Here is a 27,983-nt window from a genome sequence, read left to right as displayed (position 1 = left end):
TATATATAAATGTATCTTTTATTGTCCATTCTAAAAGTAAACTCCTGTATCGTTAGTTTTTATCAGGGTTGTAACAACTGATTTTAACCAATCAGACATTCCCTAGTGTGGAAATATCTCCACCACTGAAGCCTATTGGTTACATAAGCTCAAGACAAGCTCTCTGGATGTGTCCCACCTAAATCTCTTGTTTGAACAGGAAGTACACTGGTCCGCTTGTCAAGCCATTTTATGTCATTGCTCAATAATCAGATGATGATGTGCTTTAGAAAAACAGACAGTGTATTTTCATTTGATTTTATAAAATCAAATGAATTTACACTGAATTTAATGAATTTATTAAAAAAAAAAATGTGATCAGCTCTTCCAAGAGTACACTGTGTCTTTTGTTTTCCATACTGCTGTTAGAATTTGAGATGTACAAACCCAACTCAAATGGAGTTCCAGAATGTCCTGATCCCACTGAAGCAGGTTCCCATGTACAGAAGCATCTATGTGTGCTCTTTACGCCTGATCAGTCTCTTAAAAGCCTGCTTAAAGTCCTCATTGAAGCTGGTATACAATAGCGGGTTAATGAGCGAGTTGATGTAGCCCAACCAGGTGAGGGCATCTGACACATGACGTGAGGGCTTCAGCACATTCAGGCCCACCAGCAGCTCTTTCAGGAAGAATGGGAACCAGCAAAAGATAAAGGCTCCCAGGATGAGCCCCAAAATCCGAGCTGCCTTCCTCTCCCGAGATGTACAGATCTGGTTCCTCTCATCCAATTCTGGCGTCTCCATATCAAGTGCCGGGACACGGACGGTGGAGTGGTTGTGGTCAAACTCCACAGTGTTGTCAGAGTTGGACACGTCTGAGATGCAGAAGGCGTGTGTGACCCGGCAGTGGTTCTGCGAGTTGGTGCTGTCTGTGCTGCGGCTGCTGAGGTGGCGTGAAGAGCCGCGTTTCTGGTAGAGCGTCTTGGCGGCACTGTAAATCCGGGAGTAAAGGATTAGTATGAGAGTCATGGGAATGTAGAAAGCACCGAACGTGGAGTAGATGGTGTAGCCCACGTGGTCGTGCTCGATGGTGCACTGCTGTAGGCCTGTCCTGTCCTTGCGCTGCCTCCAAAACAGAGGTGGTATGGAGATGAAGATGGAAATCACCCAGACGGTGGCCACCATGACACAGGCACGCCGGGCCGTCCTCTTGCGGACATACTCGATGGCTTTAGTGATGGCCCAGTAGCGGTCCAGCGCGATCACACAAAGGTGCAGGATGGAGCATGTGCAGCAGGTCATGTCGACACTGAGCCATGCCTCACACACAAACTGCCCCAGTGACCACGTTTTGGTGGTGATGTAGAGAATGCTGATGGGCATGACCAGCATGGCCACCAGGAAGTCGGTGACGGCCAGGGAGCAGATGAGGTAGTTTGCAGGGAGGTGGAGCTTCCTGGTGGTACAGATGGCCGCGATGACAGCCCCATTCACCACAGCTGTGAGCAGAGTCACCAGTGCCAGCAGAATCACCACAGCCAACCGTTCCATCATCAGCTCAATGTGGAAGGCCGCTCCTGGGGTGGTGGTGGTGTTGGTGGCATTGGCTGGAGTGCCAGCGCTTTCTCCCATGTAACGCTCCATCTCTATCCTGTGGCAGTCTCTTCCTCAGTCAGGAGGATCTCTCTGTCCAGGACTAAAGTCCCAAAGACCAATGCACTGGATCAATGATGGCCTGTCAAACACACAATTAACAAGGCATTTATGTCAGATTAGTTACTTAAAATGATTAATAGTGACTTAAAACTTCCAGAACATGTAGACACAGTGGCATCTAATAAGCATTTAGCAGATGCTTTTATCCAAAGCGACTTACATTGCATTCAAGCTAAAAAATGTTTCCTAACGTGTCCCCTGGGATTCGAACCCCCAACTAATGCTAATGCTCTAGCACTTGAGCTACAGGAACACGATATAAAGGAGTAATTCACAGGTGGCAAATTGGGCTTGCCTGTCTATGTAGTAGAAACATGAACATTTTTGAAATCGGTGCAGCGTGACTAGAAAAAACAGAAAAAGGGCTTGACATTCACTTTCCAAAAATACAATTTAATGCACAATTTAATACAATTTAAAAGCTTTTTTTCTGGTTTATAAAAGAAAGACAACTGTTCCAGATTAAGATTTTGGATATCATACCCATCTGAGGGATTAAACACAACAATCTCTGTTTTGGATTCATGTAAATTAGGAAAGTTAAGTGACATCCAAAAAAAAAACTGTAAGGCATTTGAGTCATTCAGTTTCAATGGCAGATAAATTTGAGTGTCATCTGCAGAACAATAAATGAAACACCATGTTTCCAAAAATGTTGGAAGCATATATAGAGAAAATAATACAGGTACCAGGATAGATCCCTGTGGGACACCAAATGAGGGGAGCTACAACAGAAGAAAAGTCTCCAAGACTGACTTAGAAATTTATTGTAACGCCACGCCAGCAGAGGGAGCCCTCACCGGAGTATTGACTGTTCACCAATCCCTCTGATTCTACAGTCATTTCCTGTTTGGGACTATTTAACATGTGCTAACATGTTACTTCACTGCGAAGTATTGCCATTTAACCTGCCTTACCGAGCTGTTTCCATGTGAGTATTCTGACTGCCTGTTTGATCACGATTCTGCCTGTTATCTCATTCACGTCTCTTGGATTGCCCCTTTGGATTTATTGCTTGATTGGACTGATGTTTGTGTTTGACCTGTTCGCCTGTCTCTGCTTACTGGATAACCCCTGTGTGTATGTTGAAGGATCAGACTGCCCTTACGGTACTGACACATTGCCTGGTAACACGACTCTGATTGTACAATCTTCCTTTAATAAACTCCTGCAAATGGATTCACATTCTGCCTCAGCCTCTGCGTTACACTTATGTTTGACAGATAAGAGCTAAGGAAAAACAAGGAGATGAGGATATTATGGTGTTAAATGCTGCACTCAAGTCTAATAAAACAAAAATACTGCGCTCACCCGAGTCCACAGTTATCTTGTGCTTTAAATCACACTTGTCTGAACTTTGTTACATTAAATAATAAGATATAAACCAGAGGTGTAGTTTATCAACATGTTCAACTAACCTCAAACAAAAAAACCACTGCATCTATTGTTTTAGCAAAAATTTAAAAATTTAATTGTGAGGGGCCTAACCTAAGCCCAACCATGTTTGATTCAAGGCATTTCTTTCTGCATATGCTGGTCAATTATTAAGATGTTAATAAATATTCCGTTTTATTAATTCATCTGTGCTGCGTCTGGGTTTTACAAAGCAGCTGTTGTCATATAAAAATCACTGATATGATGTCATCTGAATTTATTTACAGAAAGCTCAATAACCGTATGTTCATAGTAATCATATTGACTAATATTGATACAGTTATTGATATTAAGAATAAAGTAAATATTACTTCACTATAGATGATAATATAGCACTTTACAAGTACAGTAATGCCGGGAAGTTACTAAATTATTTTAATTAACTATAAAAGCAAACTTTCTTTATTTTTACATAGTCATTATTATTTGCATATTTGTAATTGTCCAGGAAGAAGAATTAAGTGTTCAAGCTCTGATCTATGTGATGTATTTGGTGATTGTGACCAGTGATGAAGTGATTTTGTGAGAGGGATATTGATTATGGCATTTTTCCAGGTGTTTCTGGTCCATGTCCTCTAGTGTTCTGTATTGAAGACAAATTAATTCATGCCTCTGCTTGGATTAGCTCTTCTCCATTCACAGTGGCTCTGACCAGCAGGTACAAACATGAATGGAATGAAGTGAATTTAATTCAGGTTTTGTGTCTCAAGGGCAAAGTCAGTAGTGGAGAATGCATTTGTATTAATGCAGTTGTTTAGAGGAAAAGAAATTGCTTCACAGGCTGTAGGGAACAGAACCATTGCAAAGATACACAGAAACATGATTAGATCTGTATAATTTAATTCATATTTAAACCAAAATGTGGAGCCAATTAATCTTATCTCCTTCAGTTATGAGCACAGGACAAGCTAAATATAACCTTCCTAACATGTGAATTTAATGAAGAAGTAAGCCATTACTGATGACGGGTATTAGCACAGCTATTATTCACTGAATGAGCAATGATGACCACAAAAACTTCAGCATAGCAGAAACTATTTTAAATGTCAAACATAAATTAACATTTAACAGTAGCAGGCCTTTCCTTTAACTCAAGATCATGTAAAACAACATTTAATTTCAGCATTTAAAATCTTGATCCAGCCTTTTGCAAAGCAGGGAAATGAAAATCCACCACCCAGGTTTGGTTAATGCAACAGAGTTGATTAACAAAGTTCTTCTTGTAGTTCTTGTGAAGTGAAAAGTTGTGTGTTTCATAAGAATCAATTAAATCCATTAAATCTTAATGTCAAATCTTTACTTCAGCCTACTTATTTGTTCAGAGCTATTCTACAGCTGTTTTGGCTTGTAAATGGTGCTTGATCTGTGCAGATGTCTCTCCTGATTCAGACCAGACCACTTTTTCACTGGAAGAAGCGTTATAAGGAATTATGAACTTGTATTTTAGCCAAAAGCAACAGTCTAAAAGTGTCTTGATTAATCAAAGTAGTAAAAAATTACACCGCTTTAACTCTAAATAAACTGAACAATTATTAAAAAAAAATATGTGATGGATCAAGCGCAGTTTGCCAACCTTCATCAATTAGGTTTATGCATTTTTGAATTATAACCCTGGATAATCTGCATAACTATCATTATTCACAAATACAACTATCATTATTCACAAGCTACTTCTCTCTCTGCATGCTCACTCTCTTTCACACACAAGTGTTTTCAGAAGACTGAATGTCTTTCCAAAGGTTTTGTGTCTTCTCTAGAACACGGTGCAATTACACTAATGATAAAGACATGAATACATGAATGAGCAATCACACAACAGTAGCCTGTAATTGCACAGCTTTGATTGATAGCTTGGCCAGTCCCTAGAGGTCAGAGGAGGCTCTGAAATCATTCAGAAGAGGTTCAGGCTTCACAATAACACAATCCCCTCTGGTGCACTTCACGAGTATCTTTCATCGACCTTTTGCATGAACGCTGTTTGCGTTGGCCGACTCATTATGTGCAGTTGTTGGGATATTTCTAAAGTGGCTGTCGTCACACATGGGCCTGAGCACTCGTCTGTCCACACATCTCTAAGTGAAGGCCAGGGATGTAACTCATGAGGTGAGATGATTACAGATAAAGGAAATGTTGCAGCTGCAAGTTCTTGTAAAAGAATAAGCTTTATTACAGGTTTAATGATTTGAATGTGCACTCAGTAAGTTGCCTTTTGAAATGGTCTCTCCAATAGCATGAAACACTTGGGTAAACCCAGCTTTCCTCTGAATACTGAAGCCTGATTTGATAATTTTTTGCAGCTGCACAAACCAACAGCATTTCATCTTGCCAAAACAGGTGGCGCTGACTGCCTATATAAGCCACCACTGATTATCTCCTCGCTGGACTCCGAAGATGAAGAATGAAGAAGACTGCTACTCACTGTAGAAGAGCCCCAGCAGAGGAAATACACTCTCTCCATCCGGTGATGAACAAGGTCAGATTTCTTCTTCTAATTGGGCAAATTGTAGCAAGATTTGTTGCAAGATGTCATACCACAAGTGTGGCACATGCAGGGCAATGCACGCCTCAGACAAGCACAGTGAGTATGTCGCTTGCTTGGGCTGTGCTCTCGCTGAGGCAGCACTCATGGGGAGGGATTGCTCTCATTGCGAGAGCATGGGTCTCGTCTTGCTACATTTGCAGATCACTTTCTACATTGAAGAGCCTTGGAAGAAGAAACAGTGGAGTCAGAGGGCTGAGCAGACAGGCTTGAGCGAGCTCATGTTGGTGCAAGGCCTGCGTGCCACACAGCAAGATGATTCCCCAGTGCTTTTCTCTCGTGAAGATCATTGCCCCTCGTCTGGAACGAGCGGCATGACCCTTGGAGGACCCTGGATCGCTTTCTTCCCAGGGAATATAGTTGTGTATGGCCCAGTAAGAATAGCAAGCTCATCTGCATTTTCACAAAGGCCATTCAAAAGCTCTGCTTTGAGTGGTCGAACCCAGAAGAGACCACCCGAAGCCACCTGAATTAATGGTTCCTACCAGGGCACCATCAGCGAGCCCCCCATCTGAGACCCTGCACTGTTCTTTCCAGAGATATATGATGAGCTCACCAAGCCAAACCTGGTTATCCATCCAAGCCACTGACCTAGCCCTGGACATTACAAAGATGACTGTCCAGGTGTTCAGTAGGTCAGAGCCAGCCAAGCATCACCACTGGGTAAACCTCATGGAGATTAAGGATGCAAACACAGGTGCCTTCCCCGACTTCCCAGTCTCCTCCACTGGGGTGTTTGGCTCCGCTGTAGACAGATTTGTGGAATGCTTCACTGTAACACAGAAGTTGTCACAAGCCATGTGCCATTTCCTGCCCAAGCACTCCAGCATGGCAGTAGTTTTAAGATACCAGGACATGAGCTGCAACATTGCCCTACGTCTACCAAACACTGCCCTGTTCCCAAGCACCAGGGCCCCTGCCCCAAAGTGACATTAGACTCTGAGCTGCAGAAGCCGTCCTGATCTGTCATCAAAGAAGAGGAAAGGGCTAAGTCCCACCGAGGCCAGGCCTCCCTCAAAAAAGTATTGTGCTTGCCTTCCAGTTCTCCATTCAGCTCTGGCCGTTGGAGGCTTTGTTCACACTGTCACATGGGTGTAAGTAGTAGAAAGAATCAGCTCTTGAAATGGAAGCAAGCAAGCATGGCTTATGGTTCCAGACAGGGGCATCATGCACTCATAGTTTTTAGGGGGCACAAGTATTGGAGGGTGTTTATCATGTGACACACAGCCATAACAGCAATCATGTTTTATTTATTTATTTTATTCAAAACATTCCCAAACACATTTGCTATATCATAGAAATATCTTGATTCTCACCTTTATAGATTATGTTGATCTATTATGGTCAAAGTTCAAGCACTCTCAAAAACTTCCACTAAAATCACTGAAGCGGTTTAAACTATGCAATAAATATCTTACAGATTTGTAGAAAAATGTGCACTTTGTTATTTCTGAAGAGAGAATTCGTCAGAAAGAGGTATTCAGTCACCATTTCAGCGATGACTCATCTGAACACCTCTGATTGGTCTTTTATTCTGTAACAGAGTGATAGATTGGTTATAATGCGCAGTGCTGTATAAACGAGTCTGTCTCTGGCTCAGCACCTGCCAGCGAATGCAGATTTGAATTTAGTAGATTTGTCTTTTGGAAGCTGCATTCAGAATGACGCCTCTGGTTCCAAACACTGTCCTGATCAAGAAAGTTTTATGCTCAGTCTTAAAGCTGCAGTAGGTAACTTTTGTAAAAATATATTTTTTACATATTTATTAAACTTGTCATTATGTCCTGACAGTAGAATATGAGACAGATAATCTGTGTAAAAATCAAGCTCCTCTGGCTCCTCCCAGTGTCCTATTGCCATTTGCAGAAAGTCATCCGCTCCCGGTAAGAAACAACCAATCAGAGCTGCGGTCCGTAACTTTGTTTGTGTTCAAAATGTAGAAAAATGTATATAATAAGCGAGTACAACATGAATCCATTTTCCAAATCGTGTTTTTAGCTTGTCCTGAATCACTAGGGTGCACCTATAATAAGTGTTTATATTCTGACTATTTTAGATTGCTTCGGGGGTACCGCGGCGGAGTAACCCAGTACCTTTGTGATTCTTCATAGACATAAACAGAGAGAAGTAGTTCCGGCTACGATGTTCTTTCGCAAGACGCAAGCAGTTCTGTTTATTAACCGCTAGAGCGTCAAAAGTTACCTACCGCAGCTTTAAGCTTTGTCTCGTTACGTTTCTAATGTGGTTTATTTCACTTATATTGTAGAAGTACTTCACATTCTTTGTGTTTAGAGCAGAGCTACCACTAGTTCGCAGCCTGATTGGAGGTAGCTCGCCAAGACATTGACATATCAGAACATTTATTCTTTTTTTTAATTTTATTTTACTAATGCTTGCAACATAGGGTACTAACTTGCTTTATTGAATTGTCTGTTGTGCCTTAAACATAAACCTTAGTTAGTGGTTCCCTCCCTATAAAACAGATTAATAAGCAATGCTTTTGTGAGATCAAGATAAATGATTATACAGCATCTTTCAAAGTTGGGGCTTTTCTTTCTGTGATCTTGTTCACTTGAGTGCCCTGGTAATGGTCAGGACTATCTTGTCTGAGGACTCTGGCCTCATAGCCCAGACCACAGAATAAGCACCGTTTACAGTGCTTAAAACAGTCAAAAACATCTCTTAATAAATGTGTGTGGATTTTTGATGTGAGAGACAACAGGAGATGGATTTGTTTTCACTGAAGGAAGTGGTATTATGGATTATGAAAGCAACGGTTTTAAGATCTTAATGGATCTTGGCCTAGTTCCCCAAAACGTTCTTATCGCTAAGTAGTTCTTAACCTATTCCTTAACCTCTCTCTTAACCTTATGGCACGATTCCCGACACGTTCGTACGCTAAGTATATCTTCTGTAAGTCACACTTTCGTACGGTTGGTCTGGACCATTCATAAGCTCTCTCTTAGCATTGTTTGAGCTCAAGACGCTACTGTACAGCAGTCTTTAGAAATCAACGCAGCACAGTACAAGTCAAACTATTAATGTTGTGGCTCAACAATGATTTTATGTAATTTTTTAAGACTCATAATAAATTATGTTCGCAATGGACACAGGCCTATTTATGAAGTTGACTTTATGTGGTATCAGAACTAATATGGTGATAATTAGCCTAGGCTTTTTCGTAATGTAATTAAAGCGAATTGGCAATACATTTTATACATCCGATCGCTACCATTTTGTTTACTTAAATGGGGAGTCATCTCATTTATCATCAGTAAAATATGGAGTGCCACAAGGATCCGTCCTAGGTCCCCTTCTATTTTCAATATATATGTTGCCCCTTGGAAATATTATTAGACAATACGGAATTAGTTTCCACTGTTATGCTGATGATACTCAGCTATATATCTCAACGAGACCAGATGAAACTTCCCAATTATCTAAGCTAACAGAGTGTGTTAAAAATGTAAAAGATTGGATGACACACAATTTTCTCCAATTAAATTCGGATAAGACAGAGATACTAATTATTGGACCAAAAAACACTACACAGAATCTTGTAGATTACAATCTGCAACTAGACGGATGTACTGTTACTTCCTCTACAGTCAGAAATCTGGGTGTTATATTAGACAGCAATTTGTCTTTTGAAAATCATATTTCCAGTGTTACAAAAACTGCATTCTTCCATCTTAGAAACATTGCCAAGCTACGAAACATGTTATCTGTTTCTGATGCAGAAAAGCTAGTTCATGCATTCATGACCTCTAGACTGGACTATTGTAATGCACTTCTAGGTGGTTGTCCTGCTTCGTCATTAAACAAGCTACAGGTCGTCCAAAATGCAGCAGCTAGAGTCCTTACCAGGTCAAGAAAATATGATCATATTACCCCAATTTTACAGTCTCTGCACTGGCTACCTATTAAGTTCCGTATCAGTTACAAATTATCATTACTTACCTATAAGGCCCTAAATGGTTTAGCTCCAGCGTACCTAACTAGCCTTCTACCACGTTACAACCCATCACGCACCCTAAGGTCACAAAACGCTGGACTTTTGGTCGTTCCTAGGATAGCAAAGTCCACTAAAGGAGGTAGAGCTTTCTCACATTTGGCTCCCAAACTCTGGAATAGCCTTCCTGATAATGTTCGGGGTTCAGACACACACTCTCTGTTTAAATCTAGATTAAAAACACATCTCTTTCGCCAAGCATTCGAATAATATATCTTTTTAACTGTTAGTGTAGTTGCATCTGTTCAAAGGTGCATTTTTATTCATTAACTTGGGTTAAACTAATTTTACTTTGTTGGATCAGCAGCTATGCTAATGATGTCTGTATTTTGTTTCTATGTTTCGCCACGGGATTTACATCCCGTGGTAACTAGGATTTAAACAAGCTCCAGTCTGGATCCAGAACACCTGAGAAGAGATGATGCTGACCCTCAGAGGACCCCAGATGATGCTACCTTGAATCAACAAACAGAACTAACAATTATTGCTAAATGTGTCACTGAATCATATAATAACTTAATTAATAATATTGATAGTTCATCGTCTAGCTGACTACGTCTTATATTATTATTGTTATTATTTTTATTTTTTCTAAAATCCTGTCAAATGTGCACAAACTACTAGCTACTACTAAATATTGTAGAAACATAATTTTCTGTAAAGTTGCTTTGTAACGATTTATTTTGTAAAAAGCGCTATACAAATAAACTTGAATTGAATTGAATTTTTTGATAATTAAAATCTGGCAAACATTTTGGCTCTAAATTGCTAAGATCTATAAATGGGTAATCATGGTTGTGTCCAGTAAGCGACCATAGCAGTGATCCAACGTGTCCTTGTATTGAATCAAAGACGGAGCCGGACGCGGAGCCGTTTAGTCCAAGTCAATTGTTTTAATTCGACAAAACTTTAGCCCTTCTGACATTTTGCCTGACGTGGCTATATTAAAAAAAATTAGCCTCCCAAGACAACTCATTATGGAGCTGCTGGACCTTCTCAGACCTGCGCTTGCCTGGCAAATGTGGCAGAATTTTGCTTTAAGCCCTGAAGCCTAGCGCTACATTTTTTATTTTATTTTTTGCTACAGAGAGATTCATCGAGGTCGTGGGAGAGGGCTATGGCCTAATCAAGACCTCGGTGTGGAGGTGCGTCCACACTGTCACCAACGCCCTTCTGCGCCATGCCGGGGATTACATCCTGGTGGATCGCACACTCGTCCCTATTGCAAAACTTCAAGTTCCTCTGACGAGAGGCTTGGTGCCCTTTTTTACGTTGCTTCCCCATCATATTCTGTATCTAACTCTCTCTCTCTCTCTGTTCATTGTAGATAGATTGCTTTTTATTTAAAACATAAACCAATTGCAATCAATACCGCATTAAACATAAGTAACTGCAGCTGCTTGCCAATCAATTCTGATTGTAAAGTACCTTACCATTAATATAAATGTGTATTATATCATTTTTATAAGTCGTTAAACCCATGTCAAGAAGCGGCACAAGTGGCACAACGGGATAAGGAGGGTGGATGATTATCGAGGGATACCCGGTTCATCTATCCATCACAACATATCGTGTGAACATATTACTGACCATTTGATAATTAAATTTATAGTCTATATTCTACTGGTAACTTAAAATGTTAAAATAAATGTTACTATAATAATCTGATGAATGTTTCATTTGCATAGAACGTGTTGTCTTTCTTAACGCTGTATTGCTCCTTCGCGTGAAGTGGAAAATCGATTCCTGAGCAATCGATGCCAACTAATTCAGCACCTTCACTCGGGACAGCGCTCTTGTGACGTCGGACTTAAGAGGCAGCGTGCTAAGAAGCTTCCTAAGGGACACTTCGGGGAACACACTTAGGAATATAAACAACTTTGGTAAGATATATCTTTCGAGGTCTTCTTAGCGCTAAGAGTGAGCGTTATCGGGAAAACCGGGCCCTGTTTCTTACAAACACACAGATGTTAATTGATGGACTGGAGTGCTGTGAATTACTTGTGAATTATTGTGATGTTTTTATCAGGTATTTGGACTTTCATCCAGCAAGAGGTAAAATGCTACATTTCTCCAAATCTGATGAAGAAACAAACTTATCTACATCTTACATTGCCTGAGAGTGAGCACATTTTCAGCACTATTTCAGAACCCATCCTTTAATGACTTGGTTTCGACTAAGACTTGACAATATAAGACATACACATCCTGGAGTCATGACATGAACAACTGAGAATTCTATTGAAATTAAATTGTTCTTATTTTTCATCTCAATCTGTCGAGCTCTGCATGAGGAAGAATTACCTTTACAGTGCAGCAATGACGCATTCAGACACTGCAAGCTCTCTGATATTTGGCATCTCAATCTGAATCTTTACAAATTTGATTTGACAGACATTGATTGACTTGATATGGCTTGATACAGCTGTAATATATTTTCAGTTTTGATATAGTCTGTTTGGTTATTGAAGTGAAAAAAATAATAATTTGAATCATGATATTTAATTAAAAACAAAACCTTGAAAAAGCTATTTGAAATAATGACTGAGATCAGGAAAAGGTGCAAGGAAAATATTACTCTTTACTTGATGGCTATACATACTTGAAGTCATTGAATCAGCAGTGGAATTGAAAATGCTACACAAAAGTAATTCAGAAACACATGAAACCAGCATGAACAGCATGAATTTTAGAGTCCATTTCTAAAACCTTGGCTCGTGTTTTTGAAACTAGCCTTTTATATGCATTAGACCTTTCCTTTTCATCATCTCTGATGTCTTCATTTATCAAGGACTCGTCTATCAAACACTGCTGTGTTTGTTGTGTCTGGCTTCACAGTGGTGTGATGACAGCGGGAATGAGCTTTGGAAACTCTAATGTGCTGGTCAGAAACACTAGGACGTGACCTCTTAACGTCACACTGATGAATCGTCTCACATCTCTCAGACTGTCAGGATCCTTGCAGCTCCCGGCAAGATGAAGAAGAAGATCCATAACTGCCACGTGGTGGGGCCAGAGACAGAAATACAGCCACGTCTATACATTCATGAGCAATACTGATTTACGTCGGAAAGGAAGTGGGGGGCCTTTCCAACAGGAATGAACGGAATGAGTGTGATTAATTTAGTTTGCCTATACATTTTGTCATAATATAAATGTATGGCTTTGGTTCTTCAATAAAACACTAACAGATGATTTTAAAGACTATTGATACCATTCAGGGCTGGATTGGGGTTAAAATTCATCCCTGAACAAATCCAGTCCATGAGTTCCCCGTGAATATTTTGCTGTGTTACAGGGCCTAAAATTGGAATAAAAAAATAAAACTGGACAGAGACAAATAATTGTATATATTACTGGATTTACAGCAACTCCAACAAACTTTTTCATATGCACTTGACCGTAGAATGCAGAAAATGTACTCCTAATAAATTCTGTAATTATTTCCTTATCCTCATGTGCTTCCAAACATGTACGACTTTCTTCTGTGGAACACAAAAGTTATTTTGCAGCACGTTACCAAACCATTTTAGTTACCCTTGATTTCTATTGTATGGACAAAAATTAATTTCTCAAATTATCTTTTATGTTCGACAGAATGATGTGATGGTGCATAAATGCCAATTTTCATTTTTGGGTGATCTATACCTTTAAGAACTTTAGCATTTGTAAATAATTAACACCTAATTTATATAAGTGTTACATGTCTGCTGGTGTGTGAATGAAGGCACATGAGGAAGACGATATACAAAAAGGTACTTTTAATGATCGAGGTAGAATAAGGGCACATCCAACATTATACATTAACTTAACTCAGGATACAACATCAATCACGGAGGAGGAACTCAAAAGACAGGGTATTTAAACACGAGGGAGAAATCAGGTGAATGGAGACAGGTGGGGATTAATCAATTAACCAAACAAGAAAAGGAAGATGACCAAATAAGGGAACTTAAAGTCCATGTATGTAACAGTTCACCCCCTCCCGGAATGGTGCGTCCTCGCACCGCAAGAGGAATACCAGCAGAGGGAGGGTGGGGGTTAGCGGAGGGAGGAGGTGGGTATAGGGCAGGCAAGGGGCAGGCAAAGGAGAGGACCCAGGATGGAGTAGGAGGGAGGAGCCAAGGAGGAGCCCGGAGCAGGAAGAGCCAGATGGTGCTCCAGAGACCAGCCAGGATGATGACCCACGGGGGAATCGACAGCGGGAGGAGCCATGGTGGAGGAGGAGCCGACAAAACCAGGGGGCCGACAGACAGAGACTGCGCCGGTGGGTGAGGAGCCCATGATGGAGCAGAGCAGAGCAAGGCAGAGCAGAAGGCTCAGGCGACCATGGTGGAGGCGGGGCCCTGGAAGACCACTGCATAGCCAGAGTGAATGAGGATGGAGGCGGAACCAAAGGGAAGGAGCCTGACAGAGCCGGAGGGATGGAGTGAGGAGGTGAAGCCGACTGACCAAGGTGGAGCCAGAGGGACGAGGGAGCCCGGTGGAGCTCGTGGGATGCCGGGCCACGGTGGAGATGAGGGAGCTAAGAGCCGAGGCAGAGCCGCTGGGTCGAAGGACTGAGGAGGAGTCCAGGGCTCGGAGGCTGGAGGCGGAGACAGGGAATCCTTACGCCAAGGCGGAGCTGGAGACTGGAAGTCCCGAGGCTGACCGGAGCGCCCAGATGGCGCTGACTGAGGGTGAGCTGCAGGACTGACTGGCACCAGCGGAGATGAGGCCGAGGAACTGGCTGGTCTAGGAGGAGATGAGAGCGGGAGGATGGGAGGAAACACAGGAGGATTAGGGCTGGACAGAGCCAGTGGAGAAAACAGGAGATTCAGGGCTGGGCGGAACCAGCGGAGAAACAGGAGATTCAGGGTTTACCTCCACAAACCAGTCTATAAGGTCCTCCATATAATTCCCAGAAGCCGAATGCAGTTCACCCTCAGTCGCAGAAGAGTGGGCAGGGCTTTCCTCCACATCCTCAATTTCCACAAATACTCCCACGAGTGTTGCCGGCTCACACACCTGGTCAGTCGCGCTCTCTGTCCTTGTTCTCCGTCACTGACAGGCTCGGGCTCTGCGGCTGCGGCGGGCTCTGGCTCCGTGTGGCAGGTTGGCGGCTGACTGGTCTCTGGTTCGGAAGTGGAGCTGGAGATATCCTTTTTGGTGGTGCAGATGGTAAATGAAGATCCATTTTTCTCCAGCACCCACTCCACAAAGGCGATGAAATCCTCTCTGGGACCGTTCGCTGGCAGGCGTGCCTTACAGAGGCCGGTGTAATAGAAGTTAGAGAGCGAGCGGTCGGGGAAGTGGGTAAGGCACACCAGATCTAGAAAGTCCCTGGTATGGTCCTCCAGCAAACGGTCCAGTTGCTCCAGGCACAGGAGTCGGACTGCTAGGATAGAAAACAAAACCATAAGAGAGAAAAACGCCGCTAAATAAACTGTGGGGTCCGTGATTCTGTTACAGGTCTGCTGGTGTGTAAATGAAGGCACACGAGGAAGCTGATATACAAAAGGTACTTTTAATGATCGCGGGCACATACAACATCATACATTAACTTCACTTAACTCAGGATACAACATCAATCACGGACCAGGAGGAACTTAAAAGACAGGGTATTTAAACACAAGGGAGAAATCAGGTGAATGGAGACAGGTGGGGATTAATCAATTAACCAAACAGGCTAAGGAAGATGACCAAATAAGGGAACTGAAAGTCCATGTCTGTAACAATAAGATACTGATATTATTTTTTTTAATCATGCTCTTAACATTTTACTTCAATCAAAATTAATTAGAACTAAACATTTAAAGAGAAATAAGCTACTAAAGCTATTCTGTTCAATTATGCTTTGCCCCAATGAAATGTACAAGTTCTTGCATATAATCCAGAGTTTAACTAATTAGTTGGAGGTGATCACAACAAGTACAACCATGGTCTTCATTTCCATGGTTAGATATAAGTAGAATAATAAACTATGGAATTTTCATGCCCCTGTTTCATGGTCATGATCTGCTCCAAGATTACAATCAAACTCATCATGATGCTTGAGGTGAGCGTTTCTGGACCTGAACTCTGAAAAATATGCTCACATCCAGGGGTGGATTGGTAATCAAATTTTTTAATAAAAAATAAATTTGTCCCCCCGCTATTTTTTGGCCAGGTTAAGTAGAGTGTGTTCATAGAGGTTTCCATCGGCCAATGCGAATAAGCTAGATTTAAATTAAAAAAGACATATTTTCGGACCTGATGTTTTATTCTTATCCAAAAAAAGATACGAGTGTGATACATAGACTACATACACACACTACCAGTCAAAAAATTTTGAACAGTAATAAAGATCCAAAGATCAGCATTTTTCTGAAATGAAAGCTTTTGTTACAGTGAGAAGTCTAACACAAATGCTGCTTAAGAGGTCATGAACTTACAGGGGAACGAGGCAACATGTCAGCTGTCTGAGCTTTGGGACGCAGCCTCGGACATTTCAACATCTCATAAATCTGATCATTCTGACATGATGTGAATATAGGCAGCAACAGAGCTGAGCTCTAATAATAGACATCAACAGATACATGGATGTCATGATACTGCTTATTTCCTTCAGAGACTCCTTTCATTAACATGACTAAACGAGCACAAATACAGCTCAACCAGCTCACTATTGATACATCTGTTGTGGGTGCATTGATTATTCAAAGCTCTATTTAAGGGAGATTACTCTTCTGGAGGATCAAAGCGCTGCATATGATCAGCACACAGCGGGTGGATCTCCAGACATCATGAATTAGGGCCAGGTGCGCAGACCACTGGAGAAGCATGAATAATGCATCAGCCGCTATATTGGATTACACATGGCAGACGATATGCTGGCCGCAGCGTTTATTCTGCCAAGCTTCTCAGCAGAGCACGGTCCTCTTCACGAATGGCACCGCACTAAATCACCTTTGTGTCTCTGAAGAACTCGGCTTGATGAATTTAGTCTCTTGGAGGACCGGTTCAGGACCAGTGTCATGTGAAAGTGTTCAGATTGATGAGCATTCTCTTCCCGTACCACACAGATCCTGTGGGTCTGGGAGGTGCAGGAAAAAAATCCTCAGAAAAACCGAGTGTCAGGATGTTTCTTCAGTGACCATTTACTGCATAGTACACAGTGTGATAAGATTACATGATGGGTGTGAAAGCATCAAGAAACATCAGACCATATTATAATGTGCTATAACACAAATGTAACATTTCAATTTATTTTGGAAATTGTAAAACAAATATAGCTATATATTTAAAAATAAATGTTTATTAAACGTATTATTTTATATTATAGGTATACATAAAAAAATATACCATTGTTATAAATTTTTCTGTCATGATATAAGCACCATATTTGTTTTAAACAGAGGATTATCTTTCAACAATCACTGTGAGCATTTAAACAAATATATAGAAATTGAATATTCCAGTTTAGCGATGCATTTCTGTCTATATAATGGTTTATTATTATTTATTATTTGCATCCATTTGATTATATTAAATATCATTTTTCATTTTCTCATCTGTTTCATTTATGCATGGCTGACAAATATCCATCTGTTTATTAGTTAATGTTAAAAATGTTCCTGTGGCTCAGTAGTAGAGTATTGTGTTAGCGATGCAAAATGTCATGGGTTTGATTCCAAGGGAACATACATACTGGTAAAATGTATCTGAATGCACTGCAAGTTGCTTTGGAAAAAAAAGTGTCTGCTAAATGCATAAATGTAGATGTTAAAACTGTGTAGTTGATCGAAAATTTATATACAATTTAAATTCATGAATCTTAAATTTAGGCCATAATATTTTTCATAATATATATAGAACATTCTTCAGAAAATCACGGAAAAGATAAAAACGGCATACGGGACAATGAGCAAATGATAACAGAACTGTAATGATGAATGCCTTCTTTACCTTTGCCCACCGTGAGTAAATGACTTCTTCTCCAGCCCACTGACTGTTTAATGGCACTGTCATGAACAGCCCAATACAGATGAGTCTACATGGCTGTAAGTGCTTGAGCCTCTTTCATCTGATCTGTGTTTCATCATAATTTCATCTGAAGCACACATTAATGGCCCTCCACGGTGAAATGTACTGGGGTGATCGAGCAGTGGCATATGCCATGACTCCTCATATCACAAGAGTGACTGATGATCTGTCAGCAGCAGAGGCTCTATACTCTGTACTGAATTATTATACACACGCAGCTGCCTCGTTCACAGAGCCACGCCGCACCACTGCCGGAGGAAGTGTGCCGAGTGCTCAAACATGGATACATTTCAATTTGAAATCCCATCAGATAGCATGATTACAGTCTGTTTTGCTGTCCGTGGTTTCTGATTGGCCAGCCATGCCAATGGAATGTAAAGGTGCTCCAGCAGTCACTGGTTCTGCACTATAACTCCTCAAATTGCCACAAATATACTAAATACGAGTTTAGATACAAGTTTATGCATAAAGTTTGCCTTGGCTTGTTTTAGTTACCATGTAAACATTCTCTTTAATGAGGGGGGTAGGCACTGAAGATGCTGGATACTGTGTTTGTACAGATTCTTCTTCTTCTGCCCTAAAAGTACACGGGCGAGATCAGAGACCGTAAAAGCTCCCAAACTCAGCAGGATGGCCCAATCATGCACCGCTACTGAAGCACACAGACACACATCTTTAGTCAAATCCTACAAAATATATGTTTGGCATGAAAGATTACATTTTGTTTCAGTTTTCATCTATAATTTTTTTTTTCACCATTTTGAATTATCTAAAAAACCTAGTTCATCTGATCTTCACCAAATTTTGCATATCACAGCTAGTTACACTCATAGAAAAAATGGTACAGAGGTGGTACCTTCTCAAAAGGTACTTGTATGTACCTAATCAGGTGCATATTGATACCTTAGTTTAAAACTGCACCTTTTGTAAAGGTACCACCCCAGTGACCGCTTTTGCTTCTTTTTTTCTTGGAGTGTTAGAGGCGCCATTCCTGAATTCTGCCTGTTTGACCATTCTTAAATAAAGCACTGCATTTGGATCCGAACGACTCTGAGACTCCTCGTTACAGAAAGACTCTGATAACTTCAAAACAATATTATTGATGAATTTGAAAATTGGTACAAATCTTCTTTGGCGGACGTCCTAACATATCCTAAGAAATGACTTCGAAAAACATGGCCATCATCAGCCAATCAAATTTCATAGTATCTGTCAATCAAAATTACCTAACGTTATGAAAATGAACACTTCAAAATTAGTCTGTGTACAGCGTTGGGGAAAGTTACTATTAAGAGTGATGCATTACAATATTGTGTTACTGTCACGCTGTCTAGTCTCTGTTTCCCTGGGTGTCCACTAGTGGGCTCACGTCACCATAGGCACTTCACCGTGGGCACTAGAATTACACTAGTCTTGTCCTTTCATCACAGTAGTTGCACTCCTGCTAATTGCACCAGGTGCCTTCACTTAATAGTCATTAGCCTCCCTATATTTACCAGTCTTTCCTGTTGTCTGTATGGAGTCCTTACCTTTCATGTTCTCAGTCTTCTCGTCCTCCGAGATTCTTCAGTGTATTCTCGTCCTCCGAGACCCCTCGTTTTTCGAGTTCCCGTTCCATTGCTTTTCCTGTTCCTTCCTTCGTTTGTTTGTTTTGGACTGCTTTCTGGTTTTGACCTTGGCTTGTGTTTACGACAATTTGGATTACCCCTAATAAATATCATACCTGCTACTGGATCTATCTCTATCCTGTGTCTCACTGGAACACGATCATTACAGAAGGACTCCATCCATCAGATCCAGCGGTATGTCTTTTCATGTTTCCTCCCCAACCACCGAGCGGGATAGGAGTGGTTTTGAGGGAACCCGCCTGGTTGTTTTCATGGCGGACGGAGAGGGGAGAGGAAGCGCATGGCCGCCATTATGGCCGCAAGTCCAGCGCCACTGCCCAAGATGGCCGCCAGCCTAGCGCCACAGCACAAGGTGGTCACCAACCTAGCGCCACGATGCAAGATGGCCACCAGCCCAGTGCCACAGCACAAGATGGCCGCCAGCCCAGCGTCACGACGCAAGATGGCCACCAGCCCAGCAATACTGCCCAAGATGGCCGTCAGCTCATCGCCACTGCCCAAGATGGCTGCCGGTCCAACACCATTGCCTAAGGTGGCCGCCAGCTCATTGCCACTACCCAAGATGGCCGCCAGCCCATCGCCACTGCCCAAGATGGCTGCCGGTCCAACGCCACTACCCAAGATGGCCGCCGGTCCAGAGTCATGGCACAAGATGGTCGACTTGTCCAGCCCCTCTGTACAGGATGACAGTCATAATTGACCCTCCAGATTTGAGTCAGGTTCCCGTGGACCCTCCAGAGTCTAGTCAGGTTCCAGTTGACCTTCCAGAGTCGAGTCAGGTGCTCGTGGACCCTCCAGAGTCAGAGTTAGTCATCGTTGACCTTCCAGAGTCATGGCTAGTCACCGTTGACCTTCCAGTGTCAGGGCTAGTCACCGTGGACCTTCCAGAGTCAGGGCTAGTCACCGTGGACCTTCCAGAGTCAGGACCAGTCACCTCTGACCTTCCAGAGTCAGTGCCAGTCACCGTTGACCTTCCAGAGTCAGGGCTATTCACCGTTGACCTTCCAGAGTCAGGGTTAGTCACCGCTGACCTTCCAGAGTCAGGGCTAGTTACCGTTTACCCTCCAGAGTCAGGACTAGTCACCGTTGACCTTCCAGAGTCCAGTCAAGTCACTGGTGATCTTCAAGGACAGAGTCAAGTCACTGGTGATCTTCTGGAATCCAGTATAAACACCATGATTACCAGAGTCTCGTCATGTCTCTGCTGAACTATCAGAGCCTTTCCACGTCTCTGATGAACTACCAGAGCCGTTCCACGTTTCTGCTGAACTACTAGAGTCTCTCCTCGGCTCGGCTGATCTACCAGAGTCTCTCCTCACCTCTGCGGAACTTCCAGAGCCTCGTCACGTCTCAGTCGAACTCTCTGAGCACCCGACTGATCCTGTTGTGGCCACGGAGGCTACTCTTAACTTGTTCATGTTCTCTGTTTCAGACTTGCCCAACCAGACTTGCCCTCCTGTTTATTCGGCCGCACGGATGTGGTGGTCTTCTGCTCCGCCCTGGTGGGCATCATGTTATGTCCTTCCTGGACTTGTGTTTTTTGTGGTTGTTTTGTTTTTGTTCTTCTGTCTGTTTTCCACCTATGGACCTGGCCCTCCGTCCCTCCCCCTGATCCTCCGCCGGTCCACCTCCCTCCTGGACTCCTTGTTTTGTGTTGCACTTCTCTTGTCTCTGTTTCCCCATTTTACATGGCCGTCCATCCCTCCCCCTGGTCCTCCACCACTCCACCTCCCTCCTGGTCTCTTTGTGTCTTTGGTCTTTATTTGGGTTTGGGCGGAGCATCTGGCAGCTGCTCCATGGAGGAGGGTGTAATGTCACGCTGTCTAGTCTCTGTTTCCCTGGGTGTCCACTAGTGGGCTCAGTTCCCCTTAGGCACGTCACCGTAGGCACTAGAATTCCACTAGTCTTGTCCTTTCATCACAGTAATTGCACTCCTGCTAATTGCACCAGGTGACTTAACTTAATTGTCATTAGCCTCCCTATTTTTACCAGTCTTTCCTGTTGTCTGTATAGAGTCCTTACCTTTCATGTTCTCAGTCTTCCTGTCCTCCGAGATTCTTCAGTGTCTTCTCGTCCTCCAAGACCCCTCATTTTCCGAGTCCCCATTCCATTCCCTTTCCTGTTCCTTCGTTTGTTTGTTTTGGACTGCTTTCTGGTTTTGACCTTGGCTTGTGTTTACGATGATTTGGATTACCCCTAATAAATATCATACCTGCTACTGGATCTATCTCTCTCCTGTGTCTCACTGGAACACGATCGTTACAGTTACTCCCTAAAAAAGTAACTAATTACGTTACTTAGTTACTTTTTATGAAAGTAACATTACATTGCATTACATTACTTTTGCGTTACTTTCTCTTTACTTTTTAAATATGAGCAGTGCTTGATTGTTTTTAATATAAGAAGTTCTATTTATAGCAAATATAAAAGCCCTTTCACACCAAAAAGTGTAAAGAATAAACCTCACGATGAGGGAAAAGTAAATCCACATCTGTATAGTAGGACACAGGAGAAGAAGGTTTAACACTCTTAAGAAATAAAAACAAAACAAAACAAAACAATGGAGCACAATTGTTAATTTATCTAAAGTAAATGTTGCTTATTGGTTTGTTTGAACTGGATTATCAAAGGTCAGCAGCAAAGACATTATAAAATGGGATTAGATAAATTTTTGTTGTTTAACATTTAATTATTGCAGGTTTGTGTCATAATCTGAGTTTTAATTAATTCTTATGAATACTAAATCTGTTTGTATTTTTTTGCGAATGGTACTAGCGTTACTTTTTTGAAAAAGTTTCTTGTAGATTAAAAAGTAATGTGTTACTTTAATAGTAACTTGAAAAAAAATTATCTGATTAAGTAACTCGCGTTACTTCAGCACTGTCTGTGTACCTATTTTTGTAAAAATTATATTTATGAACATCAAAGGTCACGCTGAAGGAGCGCTGGACAGCTGGAAACATATTTTAAAACGTCAACGTATCAAAATAAGTGTACTTCTTTAAAGCACCACAAAAGATTATTAAAAACATGATTTAAATTTAAAACTTTAATTTTTACATTTTTAGAAAGTGTATAGGTGTACTCAAATTTGTTAGAAACAGCCATGAAAGCGTGTCTCTTTAAGTACACTCAAGGGACTTTTATTTCATCAAATGATCTGCAATAACAGTTTTTTAATATACTTTTAAGATCTAAAGTACACTAAACGTGCACATTCAGTACAATTAAGCACACTTAAGCAACAGTTGAGCTCCAGACGCTTATTTTGTCAATTGAGAAATTGATTTTCAATTATATATTTTGAATCTGTATAAACCCAGACCTACAAGCTGCTTGAATAATCTACTGAACAGTTTACTAATGTAAATTATTTATAATCAGAGTTAGTTTACAGTGGTTCATCTCTGTAGAGAAAGTAAATGAGAAGAATACTTCCAGAGGCAAGGCAAGATGCTGAAAAAGTGGTAAGACAGAGGAACATCCATCATGAACTCTCCATTAAAGAAAGCTTTTTTTGTGACTTCTAACTCTCGTACTGTCTAAACATCTTTCAAAGTAGCTTCTCAAAGAGCTTTACATAGTCAAAGCAACCATTAACTATGCACACATTGCAAACTAATGAAAATGCATATCCATGCAGTTATCATAATACATTTTGATCAAAACAGAGAACCAAGCCAAAGTCCTAGGCTCCACTTTAAAGTTGAACCTGTCCTTGAGTTCATCCTCTCTGTCTCTCTCTCTCTCTCTCTCTCTCTCTCTCTCTCTCACGCACACACACACACACACACATACACAAAGACACACCTTGTTCTAAGAAAGAGCATTAAGTCTGTGTCCATGACGCTGTGGTGCCTGAAGAGTGATCAGTAAAAACTGCCTCCCAAAAGCCCAGAAGTGCTGCTAGAAACATTTGTCAAATTGTCGGCTCCTTGACCTAATGTTCTGCCTCAGTCACTCAGATGACCTGATAAAACCTGCCGCATTAAAGTCCAAGACTTCAGAGAACTGCACAGCAAGTCCATGACAAATACAGTCATACTATCACATATAACAAAAAAATAAAATTTTCCCCATGTAGTAGCTAATTTTAAAAGCCATCCTTTTAATGAAAATTACACACTTAAATGTTTTTTCCCTATGAAAATGTATTTGTGTCTTAAAATGGCTTGAAAGTAACTCTACACCCTTACCTCATTTAGTATATGTGGATCCTAAATATGGAAAAATATTTCCAAACCAATCACAGCAGCTCGGACCTGTATCACTATCAATCATTTAATTGAAGCAGTAAACGCAACACAGCGGCAAGCAGTGGTACTGGATTCATGGCTTTTGGCCCGACAGTGGAAACGTGGCTATTGATGTCTTAACAGACATTAACACTAAGGGCCCTATTTTAACGATCTGAAACGCAAGTGTCAAAGCGCGAAGCGCAAGTAAGTTTGTGGGCGGGTCTCGGCGCTGTTGCTATTTTCCCGGCGGGATAAATGGCTCTTGCGCCCGGCGCAAATCTAAAATGGGTTGGTCTGAAGTAGCTTCATTATTCATAGGTGTGGTTTGGGCGTAACGTGAAATAAACCAATCAGAGCGTCATCCAACATTCCCTTTAAAAGCAGGTGCGCAAGTTCCATTATGGATTGCTATTATTATGGCGTATTTACCAGGCGCACGCCAGGAGCGGTTCACAGCCGAGGAGACTGATGTTCTTGTAAGAGCAGTGAAAGACAGAGAAGTTGTGTTGTATGGGGATGGGAGAAACCCACCCAAAATAGCGTCGGTTAAACAGGCGTGGGAGGAAATAGCCACAATTGTTTCATCTATTTTTTTTCCTGGTTCTTGACGGACAAACCAATTTGTCAGATGTCCTTATATACATATATGTCTTGCCACTATTGGGCAAACAGGTCTGATCCTTAATTACTACAAGTAGCCTGAATAATTTGTAAGGTTGATTTATGCCTATTTTCCATACAAGGAATTTGTTTTAGTGTCACAAGCTTCCAGTACACAGAGACAACAACAACACACATAATAAAAAAGGTGTGAATTAAAATACACATATGTATAAATAAATAACATATGTATTTCTAAATAAAGCACACACACAAAATAACGTTGTAGGAATGTACTTGGTGTAAAGTGAATAAATAGTATAAGATTATTGCACATATTTGTATTTGCGAACAAAACATCATAGTAGGCACACCGCAGCTCCAGAGATAGAGAAATATTTAATTGTGTTCTGACCAGAGGTGATGTTTCGAGCTTAAACGATCTACATCAGACATTCAAGCTCAAAAAGTCACCTATGGTGAGAACACAAATATTTCTCTCTCTCTGGATCTGTGGTATGCCTACTTTGATGTTTTGTTCTCATTTTTGCATGGTAGAGCACCCACATTGAGCTTTTTTGGCCTAATTGATGAAAATTTGTGAAATAGCCTAGTATATATAATATTATGTATTTTAGTTTATTATATAGTTTTCTATTTTAATATACTTTAAAATATAAATTATTCCTGTGAATCAAAGCTGTATTTTCAGCATCATTACTCCAGTCTTTGGTGTCACATGATCTTCAGAAATCAGAATAATATGATTATTTATAATCAATGTTGGAAATAGTTGTGTTGCGATTCTTTGATAAAAAAAACTGTTTTAAAAAAAATAATAATAATTGGCTGTGTGCAGAAGCACCCCTCTTTGAGATATACTGTATAACGTGCCGATTAACCTCTATATCCTTTGAGAAACTAACCAACTAGTCAAGACAGTGTGACAGTAAGGTCAGGACTTGTGACCATAGTTGGCTAACAATGCATTTGGGAAACTCAGTCCAGTTCTGTAGATGTGTGTAACCAACACCTCAGATGTAAGATTTGCTTTGTGCACTTTGCAGATTTCTTGCATTATCTTTGCAATATGTAGAAATATTAACGCCACACTGGATACATTTTAAGCAGGTCATCCATTAATGAGTGATTCAGAGGGTTCACTGTGCTCCCTGTGGCCCTATTCAGGGTGTAAAGATGATCTGTTATTGTGATGCTGTCTCTCTGTTTCTGTGTGTGTATGAGTACAGTAAGAGGTCAAAAGCTGCTGTGCAATCAGAAGGAACTATAGCTCAGAATCTGGACACAGACTGACCATAAGGCAAGAAAACAGCATGTGGGCAGACAAACGTCATGCATTTCACTGATAAACACACCTGAATCTCTGGACTACAGCTGAAACTAGATTTGCATTATTGTGGTGAGCTGAGGATTTAGTCTTTGATTGAGTGTGAATGAAATGCTGCTTCACACCACTGCGTCCTGAACAGACAGGAACAGATGAAGTGACAGGACATTTTGTCGATTGCTTCATTATTATTACTGCAGCGTTGTGCCTCACACATGGTGAATTCTCATTGGTCCAGAAGTTTCTTATAAACAAACCCTGAGCAGAATATTTGAGGAATCATAACTGTTTTTGGGCTCCTTGAACTTCTGTCAACATTTGGCATTTGATAAGGACATGGTGGAGTGATATGGACATCTGATACTGTCAAAAAGCTGGAAGTATTCCATAACAGCAGTTATTATTCAGAAATAAAACGGTGATTTTACTGCATTGATATGAGATGACAGCTTGTTTTGCTCATGTAACTTTACATATTTATCCTGTTTAATCAAGCAGCGTTTACAAGCCAAAACAGCTCTAAACTAATCTGTGGCTGGATTTTGATGTGAGAGACAACCGGAGATGCACTTTTTCACTGGAGGAGGTTTTATTATGGATTATGGACAAGTCTGAAATGCTGGATTTGTTTAATCTTTTGTCTTCTCCATATGTTAACTGATGGAGAGGAAACCATTTGAATTATTATCCAAAAAAATATACTAAATACATGTTATTTGGATTATATAATGAAACATTTTGAAGTAAAAACAGAATGATCTGATTTTACCTTTGTGAATGAATGCTACTAATAGAACAGCAGGTATTTAAAGGCTGCTGCCCCTTTAAGACTGAATGCACAGGTCCAATACAATATTGCACATGATTTCTTTCTTCACTGTATACGTTTACTTAAGACATTACCGACTGTGTTTACGAGAATACTTGCAGAGACATTTATTTAGAGATGTGTGTGTTTATGTATGTATGTGTATTGTGTGTATGTTTTCATTCAGAAGCAAGGATGCGTGAAAGATGAATCAGTTCTGTGTAATCCACTGTCTGAAACGCCGCTCGCAGCGCGTGCATTGAATGACTGCGCAAGCTCCGAATGGTTTAAAACGCTTGAATCGGCAAGACTTAGAAAAAAGTGCAAACGATCAACTACGATCCGTTTCACCCCTTCAAAATAAATAAAGACTTTACGTTAATCTGTAAAGCACATAAAGTTATCGTTTGACTTTATAAACTTTTATTTCATGCATGGTTCGTATGGATCTGTTGACTGAATGTAAAGTGTCGTGATGATGAGTGTGTATCGCTCACTAGTTGCTGAATGAACAGCTGCTGCACGCAGTTCTTGTTTCAGCAGAGAATCAGTCGCTGAGTTGGTTGAAATCCCCAGACTGTTTACTGAAGAATTAAATTGAGAAATGGTTCTCTTTGCTAATCTAAAATACTTTTCAGATGTAACTGGAATCTGATTACCCCTTATTTAAAATGTAATTATAACGAAATACAGTTGATCATATTTTGTATACTTTACATTTATTTCGTTACTCTCCAGCCCTGAATACAAACAACACTGTGTTGCTTCAGAGTCAGCCTCGTGCGGAGCGTCGACAACAGATTTTTTTATAAAATAAATAATCAGGTAAATAAATAAATAAGAGAAACTTACTTGGTCTTCAGCGCGTTTCCACTGCGTACAGCTTGAATTCATTCAGATGAAAGCGGAATCTCACCAGCCGCTTGCTCGTAGTAAATAACCCAAATGAGTCCTTTTCGAATCTCTCCCTTCGCGTAATTCCATCAAATGTCTGATAAAAGCACGCTTTCTGCCAAGAACCATTATTTAAAGCCAGACTGCAGCTCAATGTCTCATTAAGTGTTTGTTTGTTTTTTCGGCGCTTTCAAATATTCTAAAAAAAAAAAAAAAAAAAAAAACAAGAAGAACTTTGACTCACCTGCATCTCAAGCGCCCGTACTTCTGTAAGCTGAATCAAATATCCATCATCAGCGGGAAACAGTCGACGTCTGGTATCCGGCGGGTCAGGTTGGTGTGTTAGTGGACCTGCCGAGCTGTTTCAACGGGTGTGCATCTATGAATCTCCCACACACACCTGGGCAGATCGCTCTGACTGCTCCATCATCATCATCATCATCATCATGCTCTGCCCGAGCTCTGTGTGTGATGTGAAGCCCGAGAACAGCAGAGGGCTCCTCTCATCAGCTGCTGAGGCTGGAGCCATGGTGACGGGATCACGTCATAACTCCGATAACACGCGTATTATCTGCTTGTCAACGACATGCGCATTGTACGCTAAAGGCTGTCTATGCCCCCCGTTTATTGAGATATACTGTTTGTGTGTGTGTGCGTGTGTGTGTGTGTGTGTGTGTGTGTGTGTGTGTGTGTGTGTGAGTGTGTAATAACAACTCAATAAATATCAGGTGATCTAAAAATCTAAGACCACATTGTTTTATTTTTTAATTTAAACCTGACAATA

At 41.1% G+C, this 27,983-nt stretch overlaps 1 protein-coding gene across 1 annotated transcript; it reads right to left on the bottom strand.

The window, feature by feature from the left end:
- Nucleotides 1-28: 28 nt before the first annotated feature.
- Nucleotides 29-27,647, bottom strand: LOC127938132 (5-hydroxytryptamine receptor 1E-like). Its single transcript, XM_052534561.1, has 2 exons — nucleotides 27,444-27,647; nucleotides 29-1,713 (listed from the first exon to the last, which is right to left on the bottom strand). Exon 2 carries the CDS (start codon nucleotides 1,620-1,622, stop codon nucleotides 492-494), a length of 1,131 nt encoding a protein of 376 aa, XP_052390521.1. The 5' UTR covers nucleotides 1,623-1,713; nucleotides 27,444-27,647; the 3' UTR covers nucleotides 29-491.
- Nucleotides 27,648-27,983: the final 336 nt, after the last annotated feature.

The sequence above is a fragment of the Carassius gibelio genome, chromosome A20 (assembly GCF_023724105.1).
Source record: "Carassius gibelio isolate Cgi1373 ecotype wild population from Czech Republic chromosome A20, carGib1.2-hapl.c, whole genome shotgun sequence".
Classification (NCBI taxonomy): domain Eukaryota; kingdom Metazoa; phylum Chordata; class Actinopteri; order Cypriniformes; family Cyprinidae; genus Carassius; species Carassius gibelio.
Note: the sequence above shows the minus strand (reverse complement) of the source record. Positions and strands in the feature narration are given on the sequence as shown.

Excerpts from the sequence above, each read along its gene's own strand:
- LOC127938132 (XM_052534561.1), bottom strand. The coding sequence starts at position 1,622 with ATGGAGCGTTACATGGGAGAAAGCGCTGGCACTCCAGCCAATGCCACC.